This window comes from Podarcis filfolensis (assembly GCF_964270895.1).
Source record: "Podarcis filfolensis genome assembly, chromosome: 4".
In the NCBI taxonomy this organism is placed as follows: domain Eukaryota; kingdom Metazoa; phylum Chordata; class Lepidosauria; order Squamata; family Lacertidae; genus Podarcis; species Podarcis filfolensis.
The window spans coordinates 97906599-97923826 of NC_139607.1; the positions used below are offsets into that span (position 1 = coordinate 97906599).

The 17228-nt window shown below is 49.8% G+C and overlaps 1 protein-coding gene across 8 annotated transcripts in view; it reads right to left on the minus strand.

The window, feature by feature from the left end:
• Nucleotides 1–470: 470 nt before the first annotated feature.
• The window catches only part of C2CD3 (C2 domain containing 3 centriole elongation regulator), a 61531-nt gene continuing 44773 nt past the window's right edge, over nt 471–17228 (minus strand). For 7 of the 8 annotated variants that reach the window (XM_083609399.1, XM_083609404.1, XM_083609403.1 and 4 more), the window contains 4 exons: nt 16571–16779; nt 11670–12681; nt 9056–9164; nt 471–1913 (listed from right to left, as the gene is read on the minus strand). In XM_083609399.1, coding sequence (XP_083465525.1) covers nt 1761–1913; nt 9056–9164; nt 11670–12681; nt 16571–16779 — 1483 coding nt within the window. In that variant the 3' untranslated portion in view covers nt 471–1760. The remainder of the gene's footprint in view (nt 1914–9055; nt 9165–11669; nt 12682–16570; nt 16780–17228) is intronic. The other variant, XM_083609401.1, reaches the window with a different exon arrangement.

Consider the following 17228-nt stretch of genomic DNA (forward strand, 5'->3'; position numbering starts at 1 on the left):
TTGATGACTGGCTGAAAATCACCAGAATGGGAGGAGGGGAAATGAGAGTTTTTGAGCTTGAGGGCTGCATTCTCTTTTGGACCACCTTCCGGCCGGACCAGAGGTAAAAGTGGGTAATGATTGTAAATTTTAGTATTATATGCCAGGCTATTTTCTACACCCCTCTCTGTCCCCCATTCAAGCAATGAGAGGCATTATCAGAGTTCAAGGGTACATTCCAGCGAGGCAAAAACACCTGGGTTATGAAGTATGACCAGTGAGAGGTGTGTGGCCTGGAAAGAGTTTCAGGGGCTGGGTGCAGAGATCTGGAGGACTGGATTCGGCCTCCCACTCCTGACTTAGTTATCAACTAAGCAGATAACAATCTACCTTCCGCTCACTCCAACATCTCCAGCGCTTCCTAGGAGCTTCCAGCATTATATGAACAGCTATTGCACAAAGCATCACTTATTGAAGAAACACGCTCGAGGTCACAAAAATATAAATGCCGTTTTATTGTAAAAAAAGACTTTAAAAAACTCTTTACAAATAAATTAGCATGATTTCCATTTAGGGCAGATACTTTTCAAGGCCCGGTAAGCTTTTTAAAAAACTGACTTAAAAATATATATATGTGAAGATATTTATATCCACAATATTGCCTGTATTTTAACAAAAAAGTGCAACAATTTTATTTGCATATAAACAGTTCTGATCCTGGTGGACAACGTGCACAACCTATTTTGTGTGCATTTAGCAAAGTTTGCAAACGGAGGGACTATGCTGGGCAAGTCTCCCATGTTCACAGGGCGGTTCACAAAACTCAGCAGGAAAGAGCAGCTACAGCAAGGTTTTAGTCTGAGCCCAGGGTCCTTTGCACTGCCCTTTTGCATGTTGTCAAGTGTACCCAGATATACATGAGACCTGTAACCCTGGGCTGCGTTCTAAAGGACTGTGAGGATAAGAAACGCAACGCGGCAACTTTCATCGCTCACGCTAGACTCTCAGGCGCTGTCTGCTTCTGCTTGGAAAGGCGATTCTGTCCTGTTTGAACGTTTGGAAAACAATGAAGCAAACTTCATGGCCTCCAAGCAGGTGAGATGTCACACGAATCCCAGGCCTACCAAAAGTGGCACAGGGTGAAAGTCTGACCAGCCCCAGACCTTACTGTAGCTCCTTCCCCACACCAGCACTGCCCTCTGGGAAACTGGGCACCTGGCACAATGATAGGAAGGTCACCCAGAGCAATTCTCCAGAATGGTGCAGGGCCTCTCACATTACTTGTTACAGTGGGAGAAGGAGCAGAACAGCTGCAACAGCTTCTGGGGTAAGAACACAGGCTAGGAGAAGAAGCTGAACGCAGGAAGGAGTGAGAATGGAACTGTAGCTCCTGGCAGAGCTCGGATCCAGAGGGTAGGCAGAGATCTGCCGTTGCCTGTAACCTAATTCCTTGGCTTATTTGACTAATGCCACGCATCCTTCTAGGAGGAATGGACAGACCTCGTATGAGGCTCAGGAAGAGGGCAGGCGGCATCTCTGGTATACAGCAACAGGCGGGTCTCCCGCTTTCACACCGGGAGCAGAACTCCCATAGAAATGCAGAGGGGTCTTGTGCTGCTCCTCAAGAATCATTTTTCTCCCGGGGCTCCTTGGGACGCGTGCTTGCTACGGCAGCCCAAACAAGCCAGAGGTTTACAGCAAGCCCGAGCCGCCACCATTCTTGGAAGTTTCGCAGCCTTTCAACCGCCACTGTTGGGCCTCCCTGCCCCCCCCTCATTCCACTACTGCTTTTTGGAGAACTGGGCTGAAAATATCCGAGCGATCCTTCTCATTTCCTTTTCCGGGAGCTCGTCTGGCGTCAGGCTCGGGTTGTGACGGGCCGGCCTTCGGTTAGGGATTCTCCCGGCAGCAGCAACGGCGGCGCCACTTCCAGCCTGAAACAGAAAGTGACGTTGCACCAACTTCCTCTGAAGACACAGAAACTGCAGATCTTTGCTAATCATAAGAACGTGGGAAACTGCCTTAAACGGAGTCAGGCTGCAGCAGTGGGTGGCAGGGGGAGTTTCTCAGCAGGTTTTATACGTCAGGGACCGATTCCAAAGGCTGCTGGTCTGGCAGATCCTCCTTGCCCTTCCATCCTCCAACCTGCCTGGTGGGATTCCAGGTATGCCCCCTTCCCAGTTTCAGTGGCCCACAGTCTTTAGCTCCTAAGAGCAGAATAAAATGAAACCTTACGGCCCTTTCTTTTTATTCAAGCCTTCAGGGAAACCTAGGTGTCAAGAGTCCTGTTTGAGCACCCATGGGTGTAATTTTTAAAATTTATTTTCAAGAATAATAATATCTAGTTGCAGAAGAGTAAGGGTTTTTTCCTTCTTCAGTCAGTAACGGTGACTGCAAAGGTTGATGAATGCAATTATTTCACACACACACGAACAAATAACTACGTTGAGGTCCAGCTCCATGGGCCTTCTGGTGTTTCCCTCACTGTGAGAAGCAGCAAGGTTAAAAAAAGTTAAAGAACCCCAGTCAAAGGCAACTCTGGGGTGCGGCTCTCGTCTCGCTTCAGGCCAAGGGAGCCGGCATGAAGTAAAGTTACAGGGAACCAGGCAGAGGGCTGTCTCAGTAGTGGTGCCTGCCCTGTGGAACGCCCTCCCATCAAATGTCAAACAGGTAAACAACTATATGACTTTTAGAAGACATCTGAAGGCAGCCCTGTACAGGGATGTTGATGTTTTATTGTTTTTTAAAATATTTTGTTGGGAGCTGCTGAGAGACCCAGTCAGATGAGCAGCTTATAAATAATAAAATTTATTACATTATTATTATTATTATTAACACACACACACCCTGCTGCCACAAGACCCCTCCTGAACACTGCAACCTGTCCTGAGCTGTTGCTAAAAGGACGAGTTCAAAATCCAAAACAGATGACACTTGCGTCATTTTTAAACGCCTGTTTCATATCTATATCTATCTGTATGCTTAACTTTGAGTCACATAAACGTTAATGCTGCTCTCAAGCAGCTTGTTCTCTCTCTCCATGCTATCTTCAAAGGCGAGTGGCTGCTGTCGAAACAGTTGAGAACGCTGAAGTTGCAGAACTTGCAGCCAGCTGCAGCCGGCCTGGAGCTCGTGTTTTTGACCTCTGTACAGCTTTAGCTAGCAAGCAATGCAGGATACAGAAAATGAGAAATGTGAACTTGGGCGTCTCCTTTGCCACAGGGTCTGCCCACCTTTCCAACTTGACATGCCTGAAAGCGGCTTAGCATGTTTCCTGTTTCAACACCAGGCCTGTGAATTCAGGTTGATCGGAGCTGACGGGATCAGGCTTGGTATTCAAGAACACTCGCCTCCTCTTTCTGGGTCACTTAAAGATAAGTCAGCTGGCAGCTGTCCAGCCCGGGCAGCTGCCTAATGCTGTAAGGCAGCAATTCACAGCAGCCCCACGGGCTTCATAATAGGGCGACTCACAGAATGCTAGCGTTGGAAGGGATCCAAAGGGTCATCTAGTCTAACGCCATGCAATGCAATCGCAGCCAAGGAATCTCTCGAGTAAGCTTTGCAATTCAAGTGTCTCGGCTGTGGGAAAGGCCAAAATTGAAGCCCCTCGCAGCAGAAAGCATCTTAAACTTGCAACATTTAGGGCAGGGGTAGGCAACCTAAGGCCCAGGGGCCAGATGCGGCCCAACCACCTTCTCAATCCGGTCCGCGTACGGGCTGGGAATCAGTGTGCATTTAATTGAGTAGAATGTGTCCTTTTGTTTAAAATGCATCTCTGGGTTATTTGTGGGGCCTGCTTGGTGTTTTTACATGAGTATAATGTGTGCTTTACTTAAAATGCATCTCTGGGTTATTTGTGGGGCAGAGGAATTTGTTCATTCCTCCCCCCCCCCCCAAAAAAGTATAGTCCGGCCCACCACATGGTCTGAGGGAAGGTGGACCGGCCCATGGCTGAAAAAGGTTGCTGACCCCTGATTTAGGGGGTCTATAAAGCCACGGATGCCTCCAGGCAAAGCCAACTTTACAAGCCAGAACTGAAGAGTTGCATGATTCCGTCTGTGCAATAATTTTCATTTGTAGTGACTGAGCATGAATTAGGAGCTTCACCCCAAAGGGAAAGAAGTTGAATCAGATCAGCTGAAGGGTTCAAGAACGAAGGCTCTATAGAAGCCTCTGCAACCTGGTGCCCTCCAGATGTGTTGGACTACAACTCCCATCCGCCCCAGTTGGTTGAGGTTGATACGAGTTGTAGTCCTAAACATGCGGAGGCCACTAGGTGGACAGAGGAGACTCTTTGGCAGGGTTTCCCAAATTTGGGTCTCCATCTTTTTTTTGACTACAACTCCCATCATCCCTAGCTAGCAGGGCGGCCAGTGGTCAGTGATGATGGGAATTGTACAACCTCTGCACTCATTTCATCAGTGAATGGCACCAGCTAATGAAGATCACTCAAAATTCACCATGGCACCAGATGGTTGCTTTTCCCAGCAGCTTCTATTTACACCCATTCCACCCTTTTTTGGGAAGAAAGCCCTCACTCTGCATAGTTTTCAGGGCACCTTTTGCACTCACGTTGTGTTTACGCCGTCCCTTGCCAGGGAAAAGCGCTTGGGCAGGTTCAGCTCAGGGCATGTGTGCAAACACCAGTTAACACCTCCCACGCCTGGCTCATCCTTGTTCTACAGGGCTTGCTGCCAAATGCAGTCATACGGTGGTACCTTGGGTTAAGAACTTAATTCGTTCTGGAGGTCTGTTCTTAACCTGAAACTGTTCTTAACCTGAGGTACTTTAGCTAATGGGGCCACCCGCTGCCGTGCAATTTCCGTTCTCATCCTGAAGCAAAGTTCTTAACCCGAGGTACTATTTATGGGTTAGCAGAGTCTGTAACCTGAAGTGTCTGTAACCTGAAGCGTCTGTAACCCGAGGTACCACTGTACAGGGACTCTACGGCCTCATTACGAGAAGTGAGGTTACAGGGAACCAGGCAGAGGGCCTTCTTGGTAGTGGCGCCCGCCCTGTGGAACGCCCTCCCTTCAGATGTGAAGGAAATAAGCAGCTAATTATCTGGTTTATCTTATATGGTTTTGGAACGCTTTGGTTTTGGAACGGACTTCTGGAATGGACTAAGTTTGAGAACCAAGGTACCACTGTAGAAGCTGTCAGCATGCCACAGCAGCCACATCCTGGGAACAGCTTCAAGTAGCTGGCTAAACCAGGTGGTGTGATTGGAACTTGAGTATATATATCCTTTTGAGGATAATTTCATGGCTGTCCCATTTAATATCAGATCCTGCTCATTTTATCAGGCTCACAAGGTTCTGCCTCCAGTTTTATCCGAGCAAGATGTTCCCTCTTTTGCAGATGTTCTTTATAGAGTTCCCCCGCTACTCACCTCCACAGGCCATAGGGCAGGGGGGAATGAACCCATTAAACTTGCTTTGACGACCAGCAGCTGATAGGTCTGGCTACCATAACAACAAGAACTTGCCTGGTGAAACTTACACCAGCTCCCTGGATTTATGGGGACGGTGTAAACAACATTTAGAGACCAGGCTATAAAAAACCCAAACACCTGACGCTTTAAGGGAGCTTCTTCCAAAGAAGCCAGCATTCCCTTTCAAAGCAACCAGTTTGCAACAGCTACATTTGTGCACTTATAAATTAGCAACCAAATGTATTTTGATGTATTATTTATGCACACCAATCCCTTCCTAAGATTTTTAGTGCTCTCTCAGCTTTAGCAGCCCGCCTGGCCTTCTGGCTCAGCAGCTTTTAGCTGTAAGCTCATTTGTTAAGCCAACGTCTCCTGCCAATTCCTGAAAATTCAACAGCAGCTTCTGCAAGTCCCTGCCCTCATTTCGTTCACTGATCTCTGAACCACAGACCTCTCGGCTCTAGATTCAACCCCCAGTATCGTTCGTGTCAGCGTAAATACACCAGAAACTCGCCCCACTGCAGTGATGACAGCTGCCTGCGGTTGTGCGAAGGAGCGAGTTGTCTGGAATTCATTCAGATCGACTTTTCAGGGCCATCACAACTCAGCAGGCTGATTTAGGGCACAATCCAAATCCCTGGCCAATGGCTGGGGGTGGCTGAGCTTGATGGAGTGGATTAGCCACCGTTGTATTGACTGTGCTCCAGTTTGCAGTGGCTAGAGCTGAAATGGGGTGGGGGGAGAGGAGGGAAGGAAATGCCTCTTTGCTGTGCCAGCATCCAGGCTAGCGAAGAAGCCCATTACCATCATCTGACGGCAGCAAAGCTGTCTTAGGATCATCCGGATCCAGTGCTGACCTAGTCCCATCCCCTTAACACTCCGGGGCGATCCTGCTGGCCGCCATTTGGGCATTCACTGGTAAGGCTCCCCTGCTGGAAGGGCGCGTCCGTCACATCCAAATTCCTTCCAGCATGGTGGTGCACTTGGGGTCTGAACTGCTCTGTTAGTGTGATGGTCTAGGACTCGGACTCGGGAGAATCTCGGTCCGCACTGGATCCTCTGCCTCAGGTGGCATCTGAACCGAGTCTGGGGCCTGATTCTGAAGAGCCCCAGTCTGCACAGGTTCCCCTGCAACAAGCACCAGCTGGGCCGAGTCAGGGGCCTGAGCCTGCCCTGGCTCCAGATGCGGGGATGACCTCGTGGCCTCCAGCTGGGCCATCACTTACAGCTGCTCCACTACCGGTTGGGTCAGGGGAGGCTGAGGCGGCCCCTGGGTCTAGTAACCCAACGACGTCTCCCGAGCTGCAGAGACTCAGGTCTGAGAGAAGGAGAGACTTGAGTACTCGCAGGAGGAGTGCTCACCGTTGGGTGAAACAGGGAGGTGAGTCGCCGGGGGATCAGGACCGGCTGTTACCCCGACAAAGATAAGACTGTCAGACCCCGCCCCAGGTTGCGGAAGCAACATTGCTGTATGCCAGATCCTGCCTGAGATCCTGTACCTGTCCTTGCCTGGTTTCCTGCCTTGGCCCTGTTGGACTGACTCCTCGTGGAATCCTTGGATTCGGGACCGGACCTGGACCGCGTTGCTCGGGTTAACCCCGGGCCCAGCACAGTTAGATCCCTTAAACAGAGTTTTAAATATTCTCTGCCCACTTTCTCCACCCCACACCAGCACAGAATCTTCTGGGTCAAGAAAAAACCCAACTTGTGCAACTTACAAATTATGCCAATCAAGTCACTGAAAAACAAAAAGAACCAAGTGCCCTGCGGAATCAGATTTAGGGGCCACCAACATTTGGTTTCCTCTAGCGGTTTGGTCACAGGCCTCCAGGAAGCAGGGGAAGGAAAGCCACAGGCCTCCCTGTTGCAATTTCTCAGCGTTTGGCATTCAGAAATATTGACTGCCCCTGAGCACAAAGGTTCTACCTGTGGTGGGTCAACAACCGTTAATGGCAATCTGTTTGCACTTAATTTGCTAACTGTGCATAACTCCTCCTTTTTTCCATTAACGGGAAGGGGCACCTCTTGGATCAATGGAATTCCTTCTTCCACTCAACCCTGCTTCCTAGATTCCACCAAACACAAGGCCATCTTCACAGCATTTATGGCTAAAAGCTTGCTTTCTTAGAAATGTCCTCTGGATGCTGGGCCTGGCAGTAGACTCCAGGATTGTGAGGACTGTATTCCTGCACGCACACAACTCAGTGCCTCTGACTCAAAGCCCTTTCCCTTGCCAGGCCCAGCCTGCCCATTTGTACTTGAAAGTCCTAGTTGTTGGCATCCGTCCATCTTGAGAGACAATGCAGTGAAGTCAAACTGCTGAAGAATCACAGCGCCTGGTGTGGCTGCAGAGACCGGTAACTTCTAACTGCTGCCTCCTGCAATGTTTTAGTGACTTCCGTGGGTTACAAGCCTGGGCAGTGTGTCTGGAGGTCCTGGGCTGCCCTGATGACAAGACCCCCCTGATGTGGTCCAAAGGAAAGCAGAGCAATACATTTGGCACCAGCTTGGCTGCAGGAGTTGCTGGAAGGAGGCGTACAAGACCTCAGGGGCTCCACTCTGGATCAGTGTAGTGTTCACTCCTTAGCCTTTCTTTCTCCCAAAGATATCCCACAAGGCAGTGGGTAACTGGCTCTATTAGTGGGTTCATATCCCTATAATCATATAATCATATCCCTGCTCCTGCCAACCTAGCAGTTCGAAAGCATGTCAAAGTGCAAGTAGATAAATGGGTACCGCTCTGGCGGGAAGGTAAACGGCATTTCCGTGCGCTGCTCTGGTTCGCCAGAAGCGGCTTAGTCCTGCTGCCCACATGACCTGGAAGCTGTACGCCGGCTCCCTCGGCCAGTAAAGTGAGATGAGTGCCGCAACCCCAGAGTTGGTCAAGACTGGACCTAATGGTCCTTTACCTTTTTATAACTATAATCTGCGGACCACAGCATTGGACCCAGGTCCTCTCTCTCTTCCCCCTTTTCTTTCTTTATTTGTTGGGGCAGGGCCATGGTTCCTCTATCCCCCTCCCCTGTAAAGCCACCACATACCTGTGTGAACAACATTAATAATAATAATAATATAAATAATAATATAATAATTTATTATTTATATCCTGCCCATCTGGCTGGGTTTCCCCAGCCACTCTGGGCGGCTCCCAACCAAATATTAAAAACAGAATACAGCATTAAACATTAAAAACTTCCCTAAACAGGGCTGCCTTCAGATGTCTTCTAAAAGTCAGATAGTTGTTTATTTCCTTAACATCTAACGGGAGTGCGTTCCACAGGGCGGGTGCCACCACCGAGAAGGCCCTCTGCCTGGTTGCCTGCAACCTCACTTCTCACAGTGAGGGAACTGCCAGAAGACCCTCGGAGCTGGACCTCAGTGTCTGGGCTGAACGATGGGGGTGGAGACGCTCTTTCAGGTCTACTGGGCTGAGGCCATTTAAGGCTTTAAAAGTTAGCACCAAGTTAGTGTGCCTGGAAACGTACTGGGAGCCAATGTAGGTCTTTCAGGACCAGTGTTATATGGTCCTGGTGGCCATCCCATAAAATTCAAGGGGCAAACAAACAAATCACTCAGCCCTCTGCCTAGGCTCCTGCTTGAAGGAAAGGCTGGGGTGAAAGCACAAGAGGCCATTCTACTTACTTTAACAGCAGCGGCCAGTGGAGTAGGAGGAGTGATGCTGAGCAGTCGCATGGAGGCTTCTAGATGCTGTGGTGGAAGGAAGAAGTTGGGGACGACCACGGGGTCAGATCTGCAAGGCAGCGTTAAGGAAGAGACTCTGGAAGCAGGTTAGGACTCCTGCTGGTGCCGCACTGGAACAAATTCCTCTGCAAAGCCCTACTGGGAAAGGGCAGAGGCTGCGTAGCTGCTGCGTCTGCTGCTCTGGGCCTGTTGGTGCAAGGCAGCCACTTTGTGTGCATGTCCAAAGCAATGCCTTCTGCAAAAGACCTTTTTTGGGTGGATAGGTGGAGAACAACACTGAGGGTGGCCATTCTTACACTCTGTGTGACTCTCATCTCAACTGGATAGAGTGGAGTCCCTGAGGCCTTATAAGTCTCCTTCTGGCAACTCCTGCAGCCAAGCTGGTGCCAAATGTATCTGGCACCTCTCTTTGTAAGACTAAACTTCTTTTCTTACCTGAAAGGCCAATGTATCTTCCCCCTTGGGCCCAGGAGTGATATGCCTCCAATTTTTGCAGACAGCAAGATGCTGCCTTGTAGCAGCTCAGGCTATTTGCCTGTCTAGCCTAGTACAGTGGTACCTTGGTTCTCGAATGGCTTGGCTTCCAAACAAATTGGCTCCTGAATGCTGCAAACCCAGAAGTGTCCCAGTTTGCAAACTTTTTTTGAAGCCGAACATCCAATGCAGCTTCCGATCGACAGCAGGAAGCTCCTGCAGGCCAATTGGAAGCCGCGTCTTGGTTCTCGAACACTTTCGGGAGTTGAACAGACTCCCGGAATGGATTAAGTTTGAGAACTAAGGTACCACTGTATTGTATAACTGTTGGTGCCTTCCCCCCCCCCCCGCCCCAGCCCAGGTCTTTTCCCTGTTGCCTGCTACCCCAAACTTTTTATGTCTGGAGGGGCAGGGGTTGAGTTTTGGGGGTTTCCACCTGCAAAGTGAGTGTTCTAGCAATGATCTACATTGCCTCTCCAAACTGTTTTTCTGGTGAAGACTTCTGTGCAACTCACTTTAAGCTGGGTCTTTACAAGCCAGGATTGTCTGCTGCCCAGATAGCGCTTCTTCAGTATCTCAGGTTCTGTGTCTGAGATCATTTTAAATGGAAAGGAGGGTTCCTCTGCCACTGACCTATGGGCCCTTCATCTTGCGTACCCCTAGATGCAGAACCTGGCCTAACAGGAAGAGCCAACATGTGGCATCATCATCATCCCAATCTATTCCGCCCCCCAATAAATCAGTGTGGTAACAAAAATCTGCACCACCTTGACGTTAGCTTCCTGTAAAGGCGAGTGGCGCTGTGGGTTAAACCACAGAGCCTAGGACTTGCCGATCAGAAGGTCGGCAGTTCGAATCCCTGCGACGGGGTGAGCTCCCGTTGCTCGGTCCCTGCTCCTGCCAACCTAGCAGTTCGAAAGCACGTCAAAGTGCAAGTAGATAAATAGGTTCTCTGGCGGGAAGGTAAACGGCGTTTCCGTGTGCTGCTCTGGTTTGCCAGAAGCGGCTTAGTCATGCTGGCCACATGACCAGGAAGCTGTACGCCGGCTCCCTCAGCCAATAAAGCGAGATGAGCGCCGCAACCCCAGAGTCGGCCACGACTGGACCTAATGGTCAGGGGTCCCTTTACCTTTTAAAGGCGAGTTATGGGAATCTTTCAGATCTCAGCAGTGAGAAGGCTCACTGTCAGGGAATCTTAAGGGTACTAGGGTGATGTCCTGGGGCTGCATGCACTAATCCCAATCCAGTTACATCCTGCGGTCATTTGGCTGCATGGGGCTATTTTATCACTTGCAACGCTGAGGACACACCTGGTGCTGCTTCAACAAAACGTTAAAATTTAACTTATATAAGGTGGAAGACTCATCTTATGTTACGCAACGCCTCCTCCCAGAGAACACAAAATAAAAACAGGTAAGTGGAACGGACAGGCGCCGCCACCCATAACGAACAATCACCGTACCTTGTTCTTGACTGATCACAGATGTAGCTTTTGCAAGGAGGCAAAACAAGGTTAGCCAGCGACTTAAAGCACAAGCTGCAACCTGGGCCTGTAGGGCAAATGCTACCGAGATTCTGACCCCCATCTAATGTGGGGCAGAGGTTGTGGCCAGCCCTACCACCCAATTCTGCTCCATGAAACCTTTCCTGTATGGAAGCTGTGTCTGCCACAGCCTGTCCTGTTTTCTCCCTTCCCCAACCTGTTGCCAACCAGATGTCTTCAAATGGCTGGGGCTGATGGGAGGTGGAGTCCAAGACACCTGGAGGGCACAAAGTTTTTTTTTGGGGGGGGGGAGGCTGCATGTTAGGCAGCAAAGAAGAAACCTGGTCACCGAGATGCTGTTTCTGAATGGAGGCAGCACTTCTGGGCAACATGGCTAGCAGCCCTTTTGAAAAGCCACTTTTGCTCTTAGATAACCCCGTCAGGCTGCATGGCACTGAGGGCCTTGGACGCGACCTGCCTGTTCACGCTGGCCACAGCAAAGCTGGACCAAGAGAAAGGAAGAGTCATCCTAGGAGAATTTCACTGTTTATTTGAAGCCCAGGGGGCTTGCTCAGTTAGCCGGGTGAAAAAGGATACAGGACTACACTGGGCTCCAGAGGCTTCTCTGACTCCTCAGGTAAGTCTTCGTGGCTCTCATCAGAGCAGCTTCCAGAATGCTGTTCAGCTCCCACTGTTCTAAGGCAAGTGTCTTCGCTCAAACGCCTTCCTTTCTCACCTCGGGGGCCGCTCTCTAAGTCCAGCCTGCCCTCTACCATCTCTGGAGCACGGTGCTTAGCTGCTGCAAAGTCTCCATCGCCACCACCACCACCGTCACATGGAATAAATGGTTCCCCTTCCACTATCTTGCTCCCAATTTCCTGCACTCTTCCCTCATCTGCCCTTTGCTCTTCTGCAGCCCCATCCTTTGTTTGGATGGGAGCAGGTGGCAAGAGCTCTTCCAAACTACCCTCGAGGTCCCGCCTCCTCACATGTCCGTCATCCCCGTCTTCTCTCAAGGGGCTGTTACTGGATCTGGCGCTGCTGGGCATGCTCAGAGGATCGTCTTGGGTGACGCTGGACACGGGGCTGCTTCTGACGCTGCCTTCTTTCAGCGCACGTTCAGCAGTCCCTGCAAGCTGGCCAGCGCTCCGAAGGATCGCAGGATCATGCTCTGGTTCAGAGACAAGGCTGGACCAAGGGCTGGTTCTGTCCGTCATGGTGGTGATTTCGTTCAGCGTTCTCGGTTCTATGACGTCCTCCTCGTACTCTTCCTCCTCCTCCTCACTGTGAGACTGCGCAGAGCCTTCGCCTTTCTGGGTAAAGCAAGCAGGTAAGGGATGGCTGATTTGGGAATTGGCTTGGCCAAGGAATTTGTACAGCATGCCTACCCCGTAAGGGGATTCGCCAAGAGGGAGCGAAGGCTCTTTGTCGACACAGGTGCTTGAAGGTTCGCTCTTTGGGTGGCCTTTGGGAACCTCAGCCCTGGCAGCATCTTCTGTTTCGTGAAGACCATCCTCGCCGTGGGAGGCAGTAGCGCTTGAACACTGGCTGCCATCCACACAGACGCCCACAGATCCTTCGGCATTCTTCCCCATGTTGTTCTGCAGGTCTGTGGGAAGGAAAACAGATTCAGGGCGTTGCTAAAAATGAACAAACACCAAAGGGAAAAAAGACCAGGGTTTCAACATTCATGCAGAGGTCAATAATGCCATGGCTGTTTCTGCAGTGCACAAGGAATGGAGTGGAAGAATGATATTTGTGTCGCTGGGTGGTGCATCTGGCCCAGTGCAGGTGTGATACAGGCTTCCTTGAAAGTTAGGAGCTGGGCCTGCGAATCGGGATCCAGCCTCAGGGTTGCAGAGCACCCCCCACCCCCCTTTTTGACTAGCATTACATCACGGTTTACCTCTCCTAAATTTTGAGTAGCTGGAGCATGAGCTAGAGTTCACCCACCCTTAGTAGTGGAATGCACACACCCTCCTTACAATTTCTGCAGAGCCACCCTTCTGGCAATGCCTCTCGATTAGAAAGAGGCAACTCCAGAGCAGGGAGTCTTGGACTACTCTTCCTAGAGCGGCACGTCCGACAATTAATTTACCTTCTTTTTGACACCATGATAATACTAAAAAGAAGGACCATCAAGAAGGCTGATCGCCGAAGAATGGATGCTTTTGAATTCTGGTGCTGGAGGAGACTCTTGAGAGTCCCATGGACTGCAAGAAGAACAAACCGATCCATTCTTAAGGAAATCAGCCCTGAGTGCTCACTGGAAGCACAGATCCTGAAGCTGAGGCTCCAATACTTTGGCCACCTCATGAGAAGAGAAGACTCCCTGGAAAAGACCCTGATGTTGGGAAAGATGGAGGGCACAAGGAGAAGGGGACGACAGAGGACGAGATGGCTGGACAGTGTTTTCGGAGCTACCAGCATGAGTTTGACCAAACTGCGGGAGGCAGTGGAAGACAGGAGTGCCTGGCGTGCTCTGGTCCAGGGGGTCACGAAGAGTCGGACACGACTAAACAACAACAACAATACTAAAAAGAAATGGACATATATCTCTATGCCTAACACCATTAGCATTTTTTTTTACCCTCACTGGATATTATTTAAGGTCATTATTTCAGTCTCTGCAGCTGATCCGTTTTGGAGCTGTTGTAGGAGAGCTGAGCTCTGTTGATGGGGTTAACCAGACAGGTGAAGTCCAAGACCTTCAAATCTTCACCAAGTACTGTTTCATTTTGCTTTCTATGTAAAAAAAAACCCCTAAAGCCCTTCATTTCAGGGGATTTTTGTCTTCCATTACCCGTCATGTAGCAGGCTTTTCTCCCACATGCACAGCTGAGAGGTACGAACCAATGAAGAACAAGGGTCATTAGGGCTTTAATAAGGCAAGTCCCTTGCAAAAGTGGCAGTACTTTCACTAACTGTTTGTTTGTCTGTCTGTTTGTGTGAGTCTGTACACACTGAGCCACAAAGGGTTCTGCTTTATACCCTGGTACCTTGCTTGTTGAACTTAATCCGTTCTGGGAGTCCGTTTGACTCCTGGAACGGTTCGAAAACCGAAAAACTCACTTCTGGGTTTGCGGCATTCGGGAGCCAAAACATCCGAGTACCAAGGCGTTTGACAACCAAGGTATAAGTGTACCAGGTTGGATCATTGGTGCACCTAGCTCAGAAATGTCTGCCCTCTAGGATTTCAGACAGGGAGCCTTTTCCCTGCCCTGCCTTGAGATTGTGCAGACTGAACCTGGGTCCTTCTGCATGCAAAACACCCCAATGAACTGCAGCCCTCCCTGGATTGCATTAAGCCTATGAATATTAAGCTACACCATCCAGTCAACACAAAATGCATGGCACTTAGTTCAATCCCTACGTTTGTTGACTTGCTCCTGGGGAGCGAGAGGGAGGCTTATTTTTCACAGTTATGAACTCCGTGCCTTGCCTGATACTGGGCAGGCTGTGTCCAAAGAAGGAAGCCAGTCAAACCCTTTACGTACATATACTGGGCACAGAAAGAAAAAACAAGACGTTGCAGTGAAAAGGAAATGAAGCACAGCATCACTCGTTTTCTGCAAAAGAGGAACACAAACTCTGGCTGCCTAGGAAATGGCCCTGCAATATTGTGTCACCTGAGCTACATCACAACTGAATGAGAAGGAGGAAAGTCTCTTGTTTAGTTGCTAGGTGAAGCCTCATTTCCTCTGAGCATTCGAAAATTGGCACCCATCCAGTTGAGGGCAAGATTAAAAGGAAAACAAAAAGGTCACTGGAAAAAGAAAGTGCTCAAAGAGAGATCTGGGGACAAGATGTGATGGTAACATGTTGTGGGAACAAAAACAGAAAACAGTAAGGGAAAGAGCATCAGGGGTGCTTGAGGTGTAACTTTGTTCCAACATAGGGGCTCATTCTTGAGTTGGAAAAAGCAGCATGTGAAGCAGTCTTGAGAAAGGGTTTTAGAGAAGACCACTTAACTAAAACAAAACAAAACAAGCCATCTTGCAATGATTGTGGAGGAGAAAGAAACAAGTGGAAAGTCAGAGAAACAGGAGCAAAGAGTCTGGGGATCAAAGTGGTTGTAGCAAATGGCAAGGAAGGTTTTGCCAACTTCCCCCTCCTGTTTCTTCTCTCTCTCTCTCTCTCTCTCTCTCTCTCTCTCTCTCTCTCACCTTCTCGGGGCTGTTTCTGAATGGGACAATACATTCCATTTCATTTCACTTTGTATATCGCCTTTCTATATTACTATACATAAGGTAGTTTACAGGGACATAGGTAGCGCTATGGGTTAAACCACAGAGCCTAGGACTTGCCGATGAGAAGGTCGGCGGTTCGAATCCTCGCGACGGAGTGAGCTCCCGTTGCTCGGTCCCTGCTCCTGCCAACCTAGCAGTTTGAAAGCACGTCAAAGTGCAAGTAGATAAATAGGTAAACAGCGTTTCTGTGCACTGCTCTGGTTCGCCAGAAGCGGCTTAGTCATGCTGGCCACATGACCCGGAAGCTGTATGCCGGCTCCCTCAGCCAATAAAGCGAGATGAGCGCCGCAACCCCAGAGTCCGAAAAACGTTTGCAAACCATAACACTTACTTCCGGGTTTGCGGCATTTGGGAGCCGATTTGTTCGTCAACCAAGCCGTTCGAGAACCAAGGTACCACTGTAACTATTTAAGGTTTTTTAAGGGGGAGAAATGGGGCAGCATCCCTCCAGCACTGAAGACGTGGAGTGCACAGTCCACAAAACACTAAATAAAATATGTCTAGCTAAACACACACTAGGGGACGCGGGTGGCGCTGTGGGTTAAACCACAGAGCCTAGGACTTGCCGATCAGAAGGTTGGCGGTTCGAATCCCCACAACGGGGTGAGCTCCCGTTGTTTAGTCCCTGCTCCTGCCCACCTAGCAGTTCAAAAGCACGTCAAAGTGCAAGTAGATAAATAGGTACCGCTCCGGCGGGAAGGTAAACGGCGTTTCCGTGTGCTGCTCTGGTTTGCCAGAAGCGGCTTAGTCCTGCTGGCCACATGACCCGGAAGCTGTACACTGGCTCCCTCGGCTAATAAAGCGAGATGAGAGCCGCAACCCCAGAGTCGGCCACGACTGGACCTAATGGTCAGGGGTCCCTTTACCCTTAAGGTAGTTTACAAGCTGAAGAAACAACAAAATAGACAACATATGTGGATAAGGCAGGAAGATGGGGACAGGAGGAGCACGAATCATGTTTCCTGTTCCCCATGCGCTCTTCTATTTCATTTGAAACCAACATTGCGCAGCACCCTGCCCTCCATGACCAGGTGCCCCATACACTTTCATTGGGCTCCGCAGAGGTTCACCCTGCACAGATTCATCTTTCAAAGTACTCCTTTGCCCTCCCTGTCTCCGTCCCTCCTCTGAGCCTTCTGCCAGGTTTCTCCATTTGCCTGAAGTGGTCTTCTCCTCACTGCCTGTCAAGCTGCATCCTCCCCTCCTCCCATTACTGCCACCCCCCAACCCCCAATTCCAACATCTCACCAGCAATCAGGCTGCTGACTTGAGAAACCAGGTGACTGGATTTCTCCAGCAGATGGCGTCCTTCCGAATCTGCCACCATGGAGGCGGCGCTTTGGTGACTGGCACCCAGATCGTCCGTGTTTCTCCGTGGAGAACCCAAGTCGGGATGAGGTTTGGTGAGCTTTTGACCGAAGTACCTCTGAATCTCATCCAGCTCACTCAGGTTTTTCCTGGAAGGGAAGAGAAGTCAGAGAGGAAGCAGAGCCCTATCACATAAAGGGCCTTATGTGCAGCAATGGATAAGCAGGTGGAGGTCAAAATCCATTTTATTTCCCACTTCCTTAGCGAATCCTTTTGCCCTTGGGTCTCAGTTCTAGTTAGGTCTCAACAGGGGCTATGTCCCAGAACCATAGCTGTCAACGTTTCCCTTTTTTTAAGGGAAATTCCCTTATTCCGAATAGGATTCCTCGCAAGTAAAGGGAAAAGTTGACAGCTATTCCCAGTAGTGATGTATGGAAGTGAAAGATGGACCATAAAGAAGGCTGATCGCCAAAGAATTGATGCTTTTGAATTATGGTGCTGGAGGAGACTCTTGAGAGTCCCATGGACTGCAAGAAGATCAAACCTCTCCATTCTGAAGGAAATCAGCCCTGAGTGCTCACTGGAAGGACAGATCCTG